At 39.2% G+C, this 17,835-nt stretch overlaps 1 protein-coding gene across 2 annotated transcripts; it reads right to left on the bottom strand.

Moving 5' to 3' along the window:
- Positions 1-1,164: 1,164 nt before the first annotated feature.
- On the bottom strand, positions 1,165-16,460 carry dnmt1 (DNA (cytosine-5-)-methyltransferase 1). Of its 2 annotated transcripts, none has more exons than XM_067382565.1 (34): positions 16,253-16,460; positions 15,566-15,608; positions 13,180-13,287; positions 12,852-13,089; positions 12,654-12,726; positions 12,392-12,476; positions 12,269-12,306; positions 12,123-12,177; positions 11,955-12,038; positions 11,674-11,783; positions 11,473-11,591; positions 11,279-11,371; positions 11,037-11,188; positions 10,765-10,952; positions 9,273-9,456; positions 8,483-8,580; positions 7,977-8,130; positions 7,785-7,900; positions 7,476-7,674; positions 7,265-7,398; positions 7,000-7,179; positions 6,695-6,919; positions 5,819-6,011; positions 5,349-5,439; positions 4,361-4,492; positions 3,998-4,280; positions 3,761-3,902; positions 3,388-3,554; positions 3,128-3,305; positions 2,624-2,819; positions 2,376-2,539; positions 1,747-1,863; positions 1,572-1,662; positions 1,165-1,488 (listed from the first exon to the last, which is right to left on the bottom strand). In XM_067382565.1, the coding sequence occupies exons 1-34, from the start codon at positions 16,297-16,299 to the stop codon at positions 1,451-1,453; spliced, it is 4,515 nt and encodes a 1,504-aa protein (XP_067238666.1). In that variant the 5' UTR covers positions 16,300-16,460; the 3' UTR covers positions 1,165-1,450. The 2 variants fall into 2 exon arrangements, with proteins under 2 accessions (XP_067238666.1, XP_067238667.1); XM_067382566.1 differs by lacking the exon at positions 16,253-16,460 and adding an exon at positions 15,771-16,110.
- Positions 16,461-17,835: the final 1,375 nt, after the last annotated feature.

Here is a 17,835-nt window from a genome sequence, read left to right as displayed (position 1 = left end):
AAGGGAAGATGGATTTACTTTTAAACTAACATACTGGATATAAGTTTAGCATGTGTGGGATGATGATGCATCAGACAATGTGTTATTATAGGAAATAGAAATGATTGCCAATTTAGTTCTAGCACATAATGTAAGATATTAAAAGAGGGGTAAGATGGCCCCTACTGGAGTAAGGAGGAATTACTCATGCTAAGAATGTGTTAGTGGAAACATGTAATGTTATTGACCTTAGACACAGTTATGAGAAAAGCAGAAAATAAAATAAGAATTAAGTTCAAACTGGCAATTCTCACTACATAGCCTAATATGACTTTTGGTTTGGTTAATGTACTTGAACAATTTAAGTAATTACAAAACAAGTACATATTCATTCTCTACAAGCTGGGTTAATTGAGTAAACAACTGTTGTTCCTGACATGGGTCAGACTTAACATTTTTGAACTTCTGCGGCTAGAGTGGATGTGACATTTTCTAAATCAAAACTAAGTGGGGAGTTAGAGTGGAAAAATATTGGCAATTCTAATGTTAATCTATAAACACTTTCTGTAAAATGTAGGTTAAAGGGTTAGTTCACCCAAAAATGAAAATAATGTCATTAATTTCTCGCCCTCATATCGTTCCACACCCGTAAGACCTTCATTAATCTTCAGCACACAAATGAAGATATTTTTGTTGAAATCCAATGGCTCCGTGAGGCCTTCATAGGGAGCAATGACATTTCCTCTCTCAAGATCCATTAATGTACTAAAAACATTTAAATCAATTCATGTGAGTACAGTGGTTCAATATTAAAGTGAAGAGAATATTTTCAGTGTCTCAAAAAACAAAATCATGACATAGTGATGGCCGATTTTAAAAACATTGCTTCAGGAAGCATCGGAGCATAATGAAAAATCTTAACCCTAACTTCTATTACTTCAAATCACATTTGTAACTGAAGAACCTATTGAAATAAGCAAAAACTGTCTACTCATTCACTTTGTCTTTTTCCATTGCAAGTGTAACTTTCATTTATAGTGAGCTTTGACATAATGCCCCAAAATAGATGGTGTCTTCTTGATGTCCAATTTCATAACCAAGCCCAGCCTATGCTGTAATTTGAAAAGACATTCCCCTTTGGACCATTTATAAGACTTGAGAAAGAAAACGCATTTTAAAACAATGAAACCATTGAATAAGAGCTTTATTTGAAATATTACAACATATAAAAACTACATAGAATTTATACCACTGTCTCAGAGTGGATAATTGCAAATACACGGTTAAAACCACATTTAGAAATTGATAAAACATCACATAATGGCACTGCACAGACTGTCCATAGAAATGCCACTGAAGCGGCCGGGCTCCAGACCAGCATATGAAAAATGGAATGAGTTTAATGGGCTGATGCATCACACACACTGCCAAACACGATGCAAATGTGCTGCAGTTTTATGAAGAGATGGCTTTAGTCGCAAACCTCCATCTTCTCCTGCTTTACTGGCTCTGAGAGAAAGAGGATGTGGAACAAGAGATTAAACTGACATAGTGACAGAAGTACTTCATTAAAATATAAAATAAAAACACACCTGTAGCATTCTCCCTCATCCTCTCCTGCACACACCTCTTGATTTCCAGGCCAATGGCTTTGGAGAGGGGTGGAGGCACAGCATTACCAACCTGAGAAATACAAGGACATTGATCAGTGTTCATTTTAATTTATACTTTTCACAAGATGAGAAATCTTTAGCACAGGGATAATACCTGTCTGTGTTTGTCTAGGATGTTGCCAAAGAAGCGATAGGTGTCTGGGAAGCCCTGGGAGCGCGCACATTCCCTGACACTCACCACGCGGTGCTGCTCAGGGTGGAGGACACGTCCCTGGGGAAGAAAAAACATCTTAAAACAGGGCCACCGCAACAGGGCAGAACTTCATATTTAATGGGGAAAGTCAGCCTGTGAACTCAGCTATTCAATTAAATGCAACCTTGAGAAAAACCACAAACTGTCAAATGTCTAATAGTGGTTTTAATAATTTTAAAAATCTAATGCTGAAAAATTGAAAATTGTAATGCTTTGACTTGTTTGAAGTCTTCAGTGTCACATGATCCTTCAGAAATCATTCTAATATGCCGATTTGATGCTCAAGAAACATTTCTCAATATCAATGTTGAAAGCAGTTGTGCTGTTTAACACATGGAAATATTTTAAATAGATTTAAACCTAAAATGTCATCATTTCAGAAAGTATGCATGAAATTGATCAAAAGTATTAAAATAATTGCAAACCAGTTCAAAAGTTTAGGGTCAGCAAGTTTTTTTTGGTTCATATTTTAATAAAATCAAGTCTCTTTATGCTAAATGTCATGACAGGTTAGCATATGAAGGCAATACCTGTTTTCCCATAGGCTCAGGATTGGTCACCGTAGTGCTGAAGAATCCGTCCCATTCCAGGCGGCCGTACAGACCAGCCCAGTGATTGTGGCGGTTACCCGTGTGAGGCAGACACCAAGGAATCAATGTGTTGAACTGCCTGTCTGCAGGGTCACATGGCTTTCCTATTGCAACAAGACCGTAACTGGTAAGTCAGGACTTCCAGTCATTGAAAGATTAAAAAAAAAAAAAAAAAATGAATTACAGACCCTCAGCACAGGAACACACTCCTCTTAAAGCACCGGTGCCACTTCGGCCATTCTTTTTGTCGGAGTGGGAGTAGCGAAGCTTTTTTGTGGTGGTGCCGTCCCGCAGCCGCACCTCAATATTAGGCAGATCCCTCCAGTCAGAACCAGGAGCCAAAGGAATGTGGCGCATGCGGGCCGCGACCAAGGCGCTCATGTCCTAAAACACAAATCCAATTATTAACCTGCTCAGCTTTTGGTTTAAACGATGGCGCCTTCTGGATGCGTGCTAAATTAGGTCTTGCAAGAGACAAGACTGAAGTGAGCTCTTCTAGTATCTAACCCTTAACTTCTATACCTGACAAAGTTTCTCTACAGCTGCAGTTTTGGTTCAAGTTCATTAATTTGTGGTCACTTAATTTTGCATTTGACAGTGGTTTTAAACTACATAGTAAAGTAAGAATACTTGTACAATTTTCTAAGTGTCAAAAGACAAGTCCATGCCGACAGCACCGGAGGGGGACTGACCTTACAGATGTGGTCCCTGAGGATGGGCTGGTACTGAGATCCACGAATGTGTCTCTGGAACCAGGACTGCGGCTCGCCATTGTAGGAGATCTCCAGAGCTGCAGCTCCGTTACGGATCTCGGGGAGGTCGGACATTGTGTCCCGCACTGTGATGGTGCGATAAACGCCGCCATTTCCACTGGAGAACAAGTGTAAGATTATTACAGAAAACTAGAGAATTTAGAAAAGTTACACCACCACTAGTGTTCACAAGTTCATACCGAGTCACATTGCTGACAAATTTCTTTTCGTCAACCACCACACTAAGAGAACATGCGCGTGGGGCAAACACATGCAGGGGTTCAGGGTAACGGGGCAGCTTTTCACCCGGGGCTGCAGCCAAGATGATAGCCCTGCGTCGGGTCTGGGCCACCCCATACTGCCCAGCCTGCAGAAGAATTAAGAGATGGAGGCATTTAAGTTTAAAATGTGCACTCAGTAATCCTTTGCCCCCTCATCTGACTGTAAATTTAATTTTAAAGTTCTTTTAGGGTGAAAACGCCCAAGCAAAGTAGGGAAAAAAGGGGATACCATGTTGACATCAAAATAGCACTCTTATAATAGGAAGAATTTTTTTAATACAAACAAACTTGCCTGTAGCACACCAAAGGTACACTGGTATCCCATGCGCACCAGACAGCGCAGTGTCAGTTTCAGTACCATGGAGCGCTTGAATGAGACAAAGTTCCTCACATTCTCCAGCAGGAAGAACTTGGGTCTGTAGTAGTCACAGTAACTGAAAGAATGATACACACAAATGGTTAAAATCCAGCTGCTGCATATGTCCAAATATGCAAAGCATCATTTTACAGTGAGACTCATCGTGCTGACCTCAGATAAGAGACAACCAGAGAGTTCTTGAACTTTGAGTATGTGCGTGAATTGAAGCGGTTCATTCCACTGAAACCTTGGCAGGGCGGCCCACCACAGAGCATCTCCACATCACCCTTTTGTGGCAGCTTCTGTCCAAGAGAGTTGGTCTTCTCTCCGGACATCACCAGTTTCAAAAGGACATTGCAGTCTTCTGTGAAAACTGTGGTGCCTGGATTGTTCAACCTGAAGGCCTGAGCGGCAGGATCCCACATCTCTATGGCCCAATGAGTCTCTGAGATACCTGGTATTTGGGAAAGAATCAAATGTAAGATACATATAAATACAACAGTTCCCTAAACGGGTTTTGCATAGGAGCCCAACCTGCTTGATGGAAACCCTCGGACAGACCACCACAGCCAGAGAACACATCCAGTGTGCGCAGTTTGGGGACTGTCGGCTCTTGTGGCTCCTGATCCGGCGATTCCTGTGAGGCAGATTTACCTTTCCCTTTACCTGCAGACAACCCACACAAACAATTTGGCTGTAACTTTTCCCCCATGCAGTTACGATTTACTTGGGGATTTTAAAACAAAATTGCATTCTTGATGGCCAATTTCTAACCAATGAAACAAGAGGATAACTAGAAAAAACCCTTTTGAAACCGATTCCAATGATGTCATCCCTCTGTGCCATTATCATATAGTCATGGGGTGCTTCTCAATATCCCTCCTCGTCTCCTCGCTCCTCCATCCTATGACCCGGAAAACGATCGAGCTCAGCCATCTTGAAGGACATCTCAATTCTCTAATTGTATCGCGAGGAGGCGAGGAACGAGGAGTGAGGAGGCTTTCTGAGGAATCATGAGCGAGGATACACAGGTGCATCCTTTGCGGAAGTCTTTCTCCTCGAGTAACCTGATGCACGCATAAATTCTCCTCCCCCTTCTTATCTGTCACAATAATTTAAATGTATGCTTTACTTTTACAGATTAAATAAACTTTGTATCTCATAATTCAACTAGGCATCTTGCTTTATATATATTTTTTTTAAATGACCAATTTGACAACATGTGGGTAGATCCCTCATGCGCAGCTGATGACGCTTTGAAGTGATGCTAAAGGGAGTGAGGATTTATCATTTCACTTGATTCAATTCCTCAGTCCTCTCGTCTTTTCCTTGCGTCCTCCCCTGGCATCCTGGAGGGGGGGGAGCTAAGATGCGAGGAAAGGAAGCAAGGAAAGGAAACGAGGATGCACAAATAAGAATTGAGAAGCACCCATGGTGCGGACAGCGCTACTCTTAAATTAGAAGGATTCTTAACATAACTCAGTTATCCTTGGTGGGAATGGGATTTTACACTCAAAGTTACCTTTCCCCTTTCCTTTCCCTTTGCCCTTATGCGTGGCTGATCGGGCATGATTCGGAGGATCCTCAAAGCCCTTACTTCTGGCATTATAAGCCTAGAGGGAAAAATAAATAAAATAAATAAATATCAAAAACAAAGTGGCGATTCCAATTCCATTTATCACAAATTTGCTTCATTGAAAATTAACATAATATAACATTATATTATATTATATTATGTTATATTATAATATAACACATTCACCATTAACTACGACTTTTGTCTCAAACTCTTAATTTACTGCTTAGTAGTTAGTAAGGTGGTTGTTGTAGCATTTAAGTAGATATGGAGTAGGATTTTAGGGATGTAGAGCCAATATGAAAGCTAATAAGCAACAAGTTAAAAAGTGAGAATTGTTCCCCATAATTAAGCATTATGGTGATTACCCACTAATACCACAAATTTGCTCTTTAACACTCATCCCTCATCTTTACCTCTCGGAAATAAAAGCGATCAGGTCCTCTGCTTGAATAGTCCTGCACATTTTCCACAAGATCCTCTGCATACTCCACACGACAGCGGCCCAGCACCTCCGCCATGTTCACGGTTACCTCTTCATCACTCCAGTAGACCTCGTTTATGTCAGAGTGGTAGGCACCCTTTGGTCCTTTATGAGTGTTTTCAGGCCTGAAATTAATCAAAGGTCAGTTTGGTGTACAACTTTAGTGAAAACTAGAAGGAAATTGTTTCTTGAAGTACAACGGTCAGATCCAGTGGTTAACATGCTAGAGTAGAGCTGCACAATTTGTTAAATTGAGATGATTCTAACAATTGAGCAGACAAACTAAATGACATGTACTAGAGGTTCTGACAAAATGTTAATTGCTGCAGTCTATTTAAAAAGGTTTAATTAACTTTAATTAAAAAAAAAAAAATCAGTTTAAATGAATAATTCAATGAATCACTCAATACTTCACTTTTCATTACTGGATGAATCCGTTTGAACAAATCTCTTGAATGGTCTATACTATTAGTCTATACTATAATATCAATAGTCACTTGTTGCCACAATGTCCATTATTTGACCATTATTTGAAGCACCCCATGTGATTTGCTCCATTTTGATCACTATCGTAGACAGTTTCTATCTGAAGTATAAACATATCCCAGGACTTCTCTGATAATTTGAGTAATTGTAACAGACAAGAGTACTATGATCAAAAGAATGTTCTGGTGTGATTTTGTCAAAAGGTCTAATACAGGCGAATCATTGTCATCTATGAATGAGACTGCATGGGTGTTTGAGTCGAGATTGCGATCTCTGCACGATTAATCGTGCAGCTCCATGCTAGAGGATGAAAATGTGTCACCTGTAGAACTTATAGAGGCGCAGTTTGATCTCGGTTGTGTCTGGCTTTCCATTGCTGCGCTTGCTGCAAAAGATTTCTTTGATGCGGCCAATGCGGAAGGGCTCTGGAGCATCCAGGTTTGAGCCCTTTATATAATCAGAGGACTTCCTGTAGTATTCTGGGTAAAGATCCTCATCAACATCATCCTTTCTGTGAGAACGCTTCACTGGGCTTGCAGCCTTCACCCTGAGAAAGAACACATTTAATTAAACCCCTTTCAACCTCAATACATATTTAAAAAAAATAATAAATAAAAATAATCTTACGCAAAATTAAAGGCCTCAGGGGGTAGATAGACACTGTCTCCTACTTTGTACTGCTCCCCCTTCAGGCTTGCCAACCCATAGAAGACTTTAGAGTCACTCTCCTCATCCTCCAGGGGCTCATAGGCATGAGGAACATCCTGTGCCTCTCGTTCCTTAATCCTGGTGCAGCTGGCACAGAACCTGCCACAAAATATGCATTTAGAGTGCATGAAAATAAACAAAAACAAGCCACAGGGAAGAAGAGAGATTCAAAAGCAGCACTCACTTATACTTGCAGTCCTCTGATGGGGTGACGTTGGGAGGCGTTTCAAAGCGAGCAAAATCACCTTCATACCACAGCTGATAAAAGAAGCTTTTGCCGTCATCTTCAATGACTTTGATGTCATCAATCATTCCACCCTGAAGGCAAGCAAATATTAAAACCTCTGCCCAGCTCATTAAAGACACAAATGTAGCTCAAAATACAGCATCTGTACCTCCATGAACCAGTTTTCAGATGGAGCCTTGTAGAGGACGTTGACCTTGCCACTGACAAAACTAAGCTGCATGTCTTCACACTCATCCACAAGGAAGAGCTCAAGAGGGTCAGATGACTCTCCAAGCACAGTATCAGTGCCACGGCAGAACCAGTGGGCGTGAAACATCTTCTCACCATCCTCCCACAATGCCGTAATCCTACAATCAAAAAGAAAAGTTGGCTTAAGGCAATAAAAATGGTGCCAATAAAAGGTCCATTTGGTTTAACCTCGTCGCAAAGAACCCAAGTTTGCTTCGATAAAGTTTACCTGGCCAAGTAAAGGGGGTGTGATGGGTCATCAGGGCTGACAGACACGCAATCTCCCACTTCCACCACTTCATTCTCCACACGCACTTTCATGTAGTATTCTTTCCTTCCCACAGTCTGAAAGGAAAAGTTCAATACTTTAAGTTCTGAAAATGGGCATCCAGGCTCTCACTGCAAGTGAAAATTCACATACCTTAATGGGCTCTCCCACCCAGCTGATCTTATTCTTGGTCTGTTTCTTTTTCTTGGCCTGAGACATTTTCTTTGTCTCTTTAAGAAGTGGCAACACTTCCTCCTCATCCATATTCTCATCATCCTCAGCTTCTTTCACTGCCAGGTTGGGACATCTGGACAAAAGAAGAGACACCCATTTAGCTTTAACTTGGCAAACAAATCCAAAGCCATAGAGCTGTATAACACAAACTGTCAGGAAATGAAGAGCTTCCTAAAAAGGTTACACTATTCTCATTTTGTAAGACACTAATGCTAATAATGAGCAGACTCTTGCTTTAGTCAGGCACTGACCACAGATCTGGAACAAAATGTACAGAAGCATTACACATCTAGAAAGAGTAGCAAAGACAGGAACTCTGACCAGCAACTGACGCTAGTCTTATTTCACACCACATGGAAACAATACTATACTTCTGCCAAGCAGAATGACTACACAAGTATGAAGACTGCCCAGAGCAAGCATACCTCCTCTTCTGACAGGCCTGTTTACTTCTGCCACTGCCGCCAAACTTGATCATATCCTTACATGCCGAACACTTGCCACAATCTGGCGCTTGACACACCTGAAAGATACAAATGGGATGATACCAGTCTTCTCATTTGCCATTTCCATCCACCTATTTATGTGCATTTTGGGATGTCGCATTTAAAAAAAAAATAAATAAAAATGTGCATAAAACGTATGCGCTCAACTGAGTCAGATAGATTTATGCTATACGAACCCATGCACAAACTACGATGGAAACTTTTACCGAAGAAATTCCTTGCATCAAAAAGACATTACTTTCCATGGCACGGCATTACTGGACCAGCCAGTGGACTGATCTCGTTGCACAGCATCTGAAATGCCGTTGGTCATTCTGTAATGCCTGAGCAAAGTCTGTCGCTAAAGTGGTTTGCTAAAATTGCCTCCCAGAAGCACCTCACAATTGCGTTTGCAAATACCAGCATCTGAATGCAAGATAACAGAGCGTGTAGATGAAACAAACACCGTCATGAGGCACAAGTCATTTGTTATATCCAAAAACTAATATAGTGGTTCCTACCACAAATTTCCTGATAAACTGATGCTAAGTATCAATAAGAAGAATGGAAGGGACGATTTTGCTCTTTTCAACTCACTGGATGGAAAAGCTGCTTTATTTGATGATTATTATTGTTGTATGCGATATTCCAAATTTGCAACTTTGGAAGGAAACTTAGACATTGCTGGCTTAATTTGTTTGCAATAAAAGGCAATTTCTGGACAACCTACCTCACAGACACCACACCGATGTCTCTTCACACCACCTCCATCCTTATTGTTCTGGTCAATTTGATCTGAGAAAAATGTGTCGAAGATCTGGTAAACTAGTTTAGTTGTGGTGGCCTTAGTCGGCCCCTTGCTGTCCTTCTCAATCTTGGTGGGATGACGAATGGCTTGCCTTCTGGCTGCTCTCCTGAGGGAAAAAAAAAAAAAAAAAAAAAAAAAGCAATGAGAAAAAAAAAAAACACAACATTTAAAATTTCACAGAAGCCACTAACAGCCAAGCAAAAATAGAGCCATGCATGTAATATGTATGGAGGTCACAATTCACTGAATGGATTGACAGTTTGTCAAGACTGGGTGATGCAAATTTATCATTTCAAAAATCTGTGCAGATCAGCTCTGGTCTTTACAGAACAAGGACATTCAGTTCTTTCAGATGCTTAGTTTCTCCAAATGGGAAGCTTGTAAACTCAAACAATGGGAGCACAAATTAACATCTGTTATGCAGAGCCATGCTAGTTGGGGGGGGGGAGCTATGGAAAATATTCTTGTTCTAATCACCCACCCCTTTCAGCTAGTAAAGTAGTTTACCACCAACACAGACTATTGCAGTTGAGCGTATGGGAACAGAGAAAAACCAAGCCACACACTCCGCAGAAACATCAGATCTTACATACCAGTACAGCTGCCTGCTGCGTTAGGGAAGGTTAGAGGATCATTAGAAACATGAGGTGATCATGGAACAAGCACGAGTGAATCCCAACAAACTACTGAATGTTTAGAGTCTACTGTAGCCTCAAGGAATACTTCACCCAAAAATGAAATTAAAACTTAAGGTCACTGAAAGCAAATGGCACAAACATCATTAGACTGTCGGCGTATTTCTTAAGAACTGAATGAGCAATCAACCACCCTGCTTTCAGGATGAAATATGAGCAATTTTATTTTTATCTAAAGAGCAGAGTTTAAGGCTAGCTTAACAAGTTTAAATAGAGTAAAATCATGCCCTTGCCCTCTGGATATCAGCATTTGGCTTTATATCAGTCAACCATTACTCAGATCACACTAGCCATGTTTCCATTACCCTTAAATTTACACAAAATATTATTTTGAATTGAAAGATTCACATTGTGCCAAAAAAAAAAAAAAAAAAAAAAAGTTTCCAGATCACAGGCTGGAGGAGTGATGAAATTAGGAAGCATCCACTAGAATACTGAAAACACCCAGGGAAGCATATGAGAGAGAATGGCTTCTAGAAGCTGTGGCAAATATTACGCTCCAAATAAAGCTCTCAGAAAGTACTCTTTTAGAGAAAGACTTATCACGAGAGGAAAATTAATCTCAAGAGTTTGTCACATAACATCGGTTAATGGAAATGCAGTCATTTTGCAAGTTTTTTAAAAATCGATATTTAGAAGATATCACAAGTTTAACGCAAATCTGTAATGGAAACGCGGCTACTGAAGCATCCAAAAGACTGTCAATCTACTAAACTCACCTCTTTCCCAAAGTAACACCAGCCAGCTTGATCAAATCTCGCATACAGGGAGTGACAATGATGGGCTGCTCATCTGAGTCTCCAGCCTCATCATAGCTCTCCACCTGCTCCACCACAAACTGGGCATGGCGCAGCAGCGTGTCCTCAGTGAAGCGGTTGAAGTTGAGCCCAGCAGGTGGAACAGTAGTCTAACAGACATGGATGAACACATCAGCACTGCTTCTGATGGGACAAGAGACATACACAGAGTTTCAACATTTCAATCAGCTCACCTCAATTTTGTTAAGCAGATCTTCATATGTGGCATCCTGGTTCTTCTGGAGAAACTCAACCACAATCTTGCTCATGTAGATCTTCTCCTGCATCAGAGCAAAAATGAGCGAGTACTCATCACTGGGGTCCATTAGAATGTAGTCAGCAAATGCTGTGGAGGGAAAAAAAAAAAAAAAAACCCTGGTTGGATCCAATGATGCATGGTGAAATTTGACTAGAAATTACTTTATAAAACATTTACCTGTTGTGAAGCCAATTAAAGCCTTCTCTCCTCCATCAAAACCAGTGATCCACCAAGCATTGATGGGACCAAGCTTCTTGGCAGGAACCCCACCTGAAGAGGACAACTGGAATTAATTTTTCTATCTACACTCAAGCTTAAATTACAACAAAGACATTGGTCAATTTATTTTGGAAAAGAAACTTGGGACATACCATCCATGCATGGGTTGTCATCGTAGATGGGCTTAACAGCACAACTGAAGTACAGTTCCACGTTTTTCTCAATGAGGCCAGAGTCAAATGGACACAGGTGTCCATGCTTGTCATACACGCTGTGAATAAGGATTACCACAGTCAAATCATTGGGGAAATAAACATGAGTAATGTTCAGTTTGATGCATCCCTCTTTATCACCTGAAGTTTGTGATCTTGTGCTGAGGGAGATCTTCATAGCTTTCAAACCCATCCTCATTTGCATCAAAGAGGGAAAGACGCTCATCGGTCAACATTTCTGGTTCATCCAACTACCAATGACAATACGCACAATTTTAAAGTGTTGCAAAGACCCTAAAATATCAACTTTGAATTTGAGATACAGATGTGAACCATTCAAGTTTTTTTTAAACATCCAATTAAAGATGAAACTGCAGGTGTAATAGTATCCAGACAGCTCCAAGTGTAAAAATAACGCTCACAGCATCATCAGGATCTCCCTGGAAGAACTTTAGGTCTGAATCATCCAGATACTGTCTGCAGTCGGCACATTTTGGTGGAGGGGTCTAAAAAAATGCAGATTAATGAGATTAATTTTGTGCAAAAAAAAAAAAACAGCAGCACAAAAGGGGAAGAAAATGGTGACTCACCTTGGCTGTGGACACAGGCTTGATTTTGCCATTAGTGGCATTCTCAGTGTCAGGCCTGAGAGAAAGAGGGGATAAGAATTAATCTCATATGTGCATTACATATGGAGAACAGCTGCTTTGTTAATTTGCATCAACAGGGAACTCACTTCTCTGCTTCTGTTTTAAGGCGTTTCTCTTCACGGACCTTGACGAAAGGAAAAGCAGCCATTATAAACATTACTTTCATGGACTTATTAAAATGGCATTAACTTGCCATAAAACAATCTTACCTCCTCTGTAATATCTTCCTCAGTCTTAAGTTCTGCATCACCATTTGTGGCTTCTCCATTCAACTCATCAGACTTGCGTTTTGGGCTGTTGGAGGGGGGGGTTCAACACCACTCATTTATAAAATGGAAGTGACTAAACCTTATTACAAATTCAAATGTATTATTTTAACTGCTCAAGCACAAATCTGGCATTTCACAGGCCACAAATTAAAACCCAATTGGCACAAAAGAATACCACTCCGATATTAAATTGTCGACTTACACTCTAGAGAACATTGACAGGATGGTTGGCTGTTTCCCAGAGTTGCGTGTAACCCTGGTACTGGCTGGAGATTCTGTGGGGTAGGAAAAAGGGCCTTTAATAAAAACATTAAGCACTCTGCATCCAGAACACAGTGTAGAGATACAGCTGTTGTAATGTATGGAGGGCAATTAACAGCTGTAAATCTATGCAACTCACTCTTGGGCTCAGAGTCTGCTTTACTGCGGCGGCCACCCCTTCCCTTCGGGGCGCTGGGAGACTTTATAGCATCTCCATCCTCCTGAGTATCCATGGCTCCCTCCTGCTCGCCATCGTCTTTGTGTGATCCGTTTTCAGAGAAGCCGTTTGAATGTCCATTCTGCTCCACACCATCATCCACCTTGACAACTCCCAAAGCTTTCTTCAGTATGGTCTTCACCTCTGATGTGTAAACCTCCTAAACAGAAAGACACTCAGGTTAGAGCTCAAGTCCTCATAACTATGACTACTCTAGATGGGAGAATTGAAAGGGCAGAGTAAAACGCACAGTGGAAAGCTCAGAGCTCTTTAACTTGTCCTCAAGGATTTTGAGCTGGTCCTGAGTATCGGTGAGCAGGAACTCCTGCAGTAACCTGAGCTTTTCCTTTACACATTCCTAGACAAGAAAGAAAGAAAGAAAAAGTGCCATCAAGCTACAGAAATGTAAAAAAAACTCTGCAAAGTCCACTGAACAACATGTACATAGGACTGGGATAGAAATAAATGCCTAATTTTATTCAATTCTCATTTTGATGAAACAATAGACTCTTAAATCCCCCCAAAAGTGATTTTTTTTTTTTTTAGTCTCTGCCATTCAGTTGATGTGTGAACAAATTCAAACATTTTTAGTGTGCATCGAATTCGTTAAAATCACAATAAGCTTTGTGAATATCAACATGAACCAGTCTTGGCTTTCAAAATGTCAATTTATGAAATTCAAATCAAATATCATTGACAGATCAGTGCAAGCACCTCAGTTCAAGAGGCTTGTGATCTCATCTACCCCTTAAGTACTAGTTATAGCACGAAAAGCTTTGTATATTAATGAGCTCTAGAAAGGCGCACTACTACAACTGAAAAGGCCTACATTCATAGCTCGATAGTTTAGAAAAATGAACTGTAGGAGAGCATTTTGCTAAATATAGTATATTTCATATTTATGTTTTTCTCAAACTGTTTGTCAACTTGTTTTCATGGTGGATTTCTCAAACATGAAATACTGAAGAACAGGTTGTTTTTAAACTTATTTTTAAAATATGAATCGGAGAAACATCATGGCAAACTTTTAACCAAGGTTGGGGAAAGTTATTTTTAAAAAGTAACACATTACAATATTGCGTTACTCCCTAAAAAGTAACCAGTTGCGTTCATATTTATGAAAAGTAATGCGTTACATTAAAAGTAATGTGTTACATTACTTTTGCGTTGCCATCTCATCTGGGCTTGCATGTTTAATTACAGGTTTGTAAAATTCTGATATTGCATTTCACTTTTTATTCATTTTGAGCATTTTAACAGTCATCAATATCATAAATCCAGCAAAGTTTGATATGTTCTTTTTTTTTTAAAGTATGTACATTTATAACTATACTTTGTAATTTGTTGCAAAGGTAATATAATACGAACATCTCACATAGCTGTGAGCGCGTTTCTAAAACAGTGGCTATGGGAGTGATAGTAAAAATGACATCTTTCCGTCTTCTGACTGCGGTTATCAATTGCTCCATTTTTTCCCTCTTTTTGAAAGTTGTGAAGAACACTATTGTGGAGTTTTTCCCTTTTGCTATTTGAGCTAATGGAAACATTTAATGTATTCCCTCATTCACCACTACAGAATTTTACCCAACTATGAGGACTTCTGCTTCTGAGAAACCCGGAAATGTGAAAAGGGTCTATATCATGTTTACATACAGCACACACACCCCTCCGGGACAGGAGAGCTGTCAGTCAATAAAGCATGCATACAGTGACTTGTGCTACTTATTTGAAGTAGTAACATTGTCGAAATGTTAAACATTAAGTTGAACGATACATTAGTTAACTTGTTTTGGGTTAATGCATTACTAATTACTCTAACTTGATTACTTTTCCCTTGAAAAAGAGATTCTTCATTTCTGTAACTTAATTACTGATGTACAGTCAAACCAAAAATTGGCATTTTTGATCTATTTTTACTGGTGGATGCAGGACACATTTCATTTATGTAAGTGAGGATAGCAAAATAAAGCTGTGAAATATTAGTCCACTGTATGAAGTTTTGGGTATACCAGTAAAACTGATAAAACTATTGAACCAAAAATTCAGACACTTGACCATATTTTTAAGTGTTATCTGACAGTTTAACTCTGAGATTGTCATATATCATTACCATTTTTTATAAACTACAGTGAATAAACTATTAATGAGTGAAATGTTCAAAGTGTCTGAATACATTTTGGTTTGACTATAGACCAAGTCTATAAAATCAATAGGATTTATCAATTTAACATCTAGTGTTAAATATCTTTTTAAATAACCTTCCTTTCAATACTTATCAGTTTAAGAATTAATTATGCAACGTTATATTATTTATTTGAAAGATAAGTTTCATGTCTATCCTTGTAGTGTTCAATTGGTTGAGAATGATTACCATTTATTTCTAAATGTCATAAGTAATGAAATTTTAATACTTACTAAAAGCAATTAGTACAGTAATCCAATGACTCTGTTGAAGATGTACCTAGTAACGTTACTTTACTCTTTAAAAAAAAAAAAAAGTAATAATGATAGTAATGTACTAAATGACAGGGTTCCCCTTATAGAGCTTTTCCTCCTAGACAGACAAACAGACATATATAATAACCTGACCATTTGATTTGACAACACTTCAGAAGGCTGCAATGAAAAACCCTCACCTCATCTGACAAACTGTCTCCACCTTCATCCAACACCTGAAGCCTGGGAACATGAAGGTAAACATCTCATTAACATCGCGCCACAGATCTCCACCCACTTTGACAAACAACAACAACATCATGATGCGACACATATTTAACATTTTAATCGTCAATATTTATAGTCTTAACGCTGCGGTTTTACCACCAGCTGATATGTGTTCACCTCAACACATGGGATGACTCGAGTAAACAATCAGCGACGGTGCTCATTTTGTCAGTAACACCACTTCAGATGATACCGAGGCGAGTAAACTACACGAAACGCAGCTGAATCCAGCAGGAATGGGTCTAAAGACTTGCAGTGATTGAGTCGAGGGAGACAGGAGGCGGGCAGGGCTTCCCTCGGACACATGTGTATTTGGCGCCAAATGCAGTCAGACTGACACCTGCGAGTCAAATCGCGTCAAAACAACCAGCCGCCGCCTGTTTTAGCCACTAAACGCGAGCTGACGGCAGGTAGAGAGCATTTGTAGCACGGCTAAATGCTAACTAGAGTAAGAAAACAAACCGTTACGCTTTTAAATCTTCAAACGGCGACTGTCGTGACGTGATCGATGTGTAACGAGTCGCGAGCAAAGCGCGCGAACGAGCAAACTATCACATTCAGTCTATCGTTATAGTTGGTTTGAACAAACAGCACCGTACCGTTCCTTGACATCCTCTGGCAGAGACAATGAGGTCCTGGTAGGCATTTCAAGTTCGAGTTTGAGCAAAGAAAATCACTACTTAAAAAACACGATTTAAAACAAACACAGATAAAAGCGGTTATTAAAATCTGACAGTGCCAACAGCAGCGCGCGCTAGAGGGGCTCAACGGCTTTATGAATTGTCGCTAGCAGCAGCTGGGAAATACGCGCGGGCCGCTTTTTCGCGCGGAAACGCGAGTTGGACGCTACCACTAATTCAAAGCGCGGGAGGCTGAGGTGTCAAATAAGTTGTGCGCTTCTGTTTTGTTTTTCAGTGATTCAGATATATTCTTGTGAGCATATGAAAGGCTGATTATTTTTATGGAATAAGTCGTTTAAAAGTGAAGAAATAGCAAGTCGTATGTTGTTTTCAAGGATTGTTTTAATGTGCACCCCTTCCACGGCTTCAGAACACTCGACCCATATATAGGACGTACCACATTTTGACTTGCCTCAGGGGTGCAAATTTTGCTCATTTCATTACATCCAATGTAAATATTTAATTACTGCCAGTGGCGAATAGAAATCTGAAACCGAGATTGTTTTTTTTAAATTAAGTTTTAATATCTAGTACGTGTTTAATTTATAATATTCAAATGTTTAATAAAGAATACAAAGAATCTTCAAACAAACAGATAAACACGTGAGTAACAGTTATAAATGAATAAATGTACCCTGTATGTAATAAAAATACCCTAAATTCAATATGAAATAATACAAATCTTCTACTATAGTAAATTGTTGTATACTGTCTGTATATATTATAGTATTTACAACACTTTGTTAATGAATGCTACAGCATACTGTAGTATTAAACTGTAATAAGTATTGTAGTATACTTTAGTTTTTACTACAGTAAACTGTAGTGTATTGTAGTATAATATACCCTATAGTTGTAGAAAACTTAGTACAGTATTGGGTAAAGTATTTTTTTTTTATATATATATATATTTTATTATCACAGCAACTATAGAATTACCACAACAAACTAATTCAAGTACTTTACTACAGTATGTATAGTATAGTTCAAAAACACTGTAGTATTTACTATAATTTACCATAGTATTTTTTCTCCTGGGTTTTCCTTCAGTGTTCAGATTTGTTCAGATGTATGTAATATTCATATTTATATTGAATATTACAGTTGTGCTCAAAAGTTTACATACCCCTTGTAGAATCTGCAAATTGTTAATTGTTTTAACAAAATAAGAGGGATAATGCAAAATCTGTGTTATTTTTTATTTAGTACTGTCCTGAATCAGATATTTTGTATAAAAAATGTTTACATGTAGTCAAAAAATAGCTGAATTTATACAAATTACCCATTCAAAAATGTCCATACCCTTGATTCTTAATACTGTTTGTTATTACCTGGATGATCTATGACTGTTTTTATGTTTTGTGATGGTTGTTCATGAGTCTCTTGTTTGTCCTGAACAGTTAAACTGCCCAACGTTCTTCAGAAAAATCCTCCAGATCCTGCAAATTCTTCAGTTTCCCAGCATCTTTTGCATATTTGAACCCTTCCCAGCAGTTACTGTA

The sequence above is a fragment of the Chanodichthys erythropterus genome, chromosome 3 (assembly GCF_024489055.1).
Source record: "Chanodichthys erythropterus isolate Z2021 chromosome 3, ASM2448905v1, whole genome shotgun sequence".
Classification (NCBI taxonomy): domain Eukaryota; kingdom Metazoa; phylum Chordata; class Actinopteri; order Cypriniformes; family Xenocyprididae; genus Chanodichthys; species Chanodichthys erythropterus.
The sequence above is the reverse complement of the archived record's forward strand: the minus strand, read 5'-3'. Positions and strand labels throughout refer to the sequence as shown.

Bases quoted from the DNA above. Each gene is read 5' to 3' on its own strand.
- dnmt1 (XM_067382565.1), bottom strand. From the start codon at position 16,299: ATGCCTACCAGGACCTCATTGTCTCTGCCAGAGGATGTCAAGGAACG. The intron at 4,493-5,348 runs GTAACTTTGAGT...GGTTGTCTGCAG, and splicing joins AGGGAAAGGAAAGGGGAAAG to GTAAAGGGAAAGGTAAATCT. The intron at 3,555-3,760 runs GCAAGTTTGTTT...ATTCTTCTGCAG, and splicing joins GTACCTTTGGTGTGCTACAG to GCTGGGCAGTATGGGGTGGC.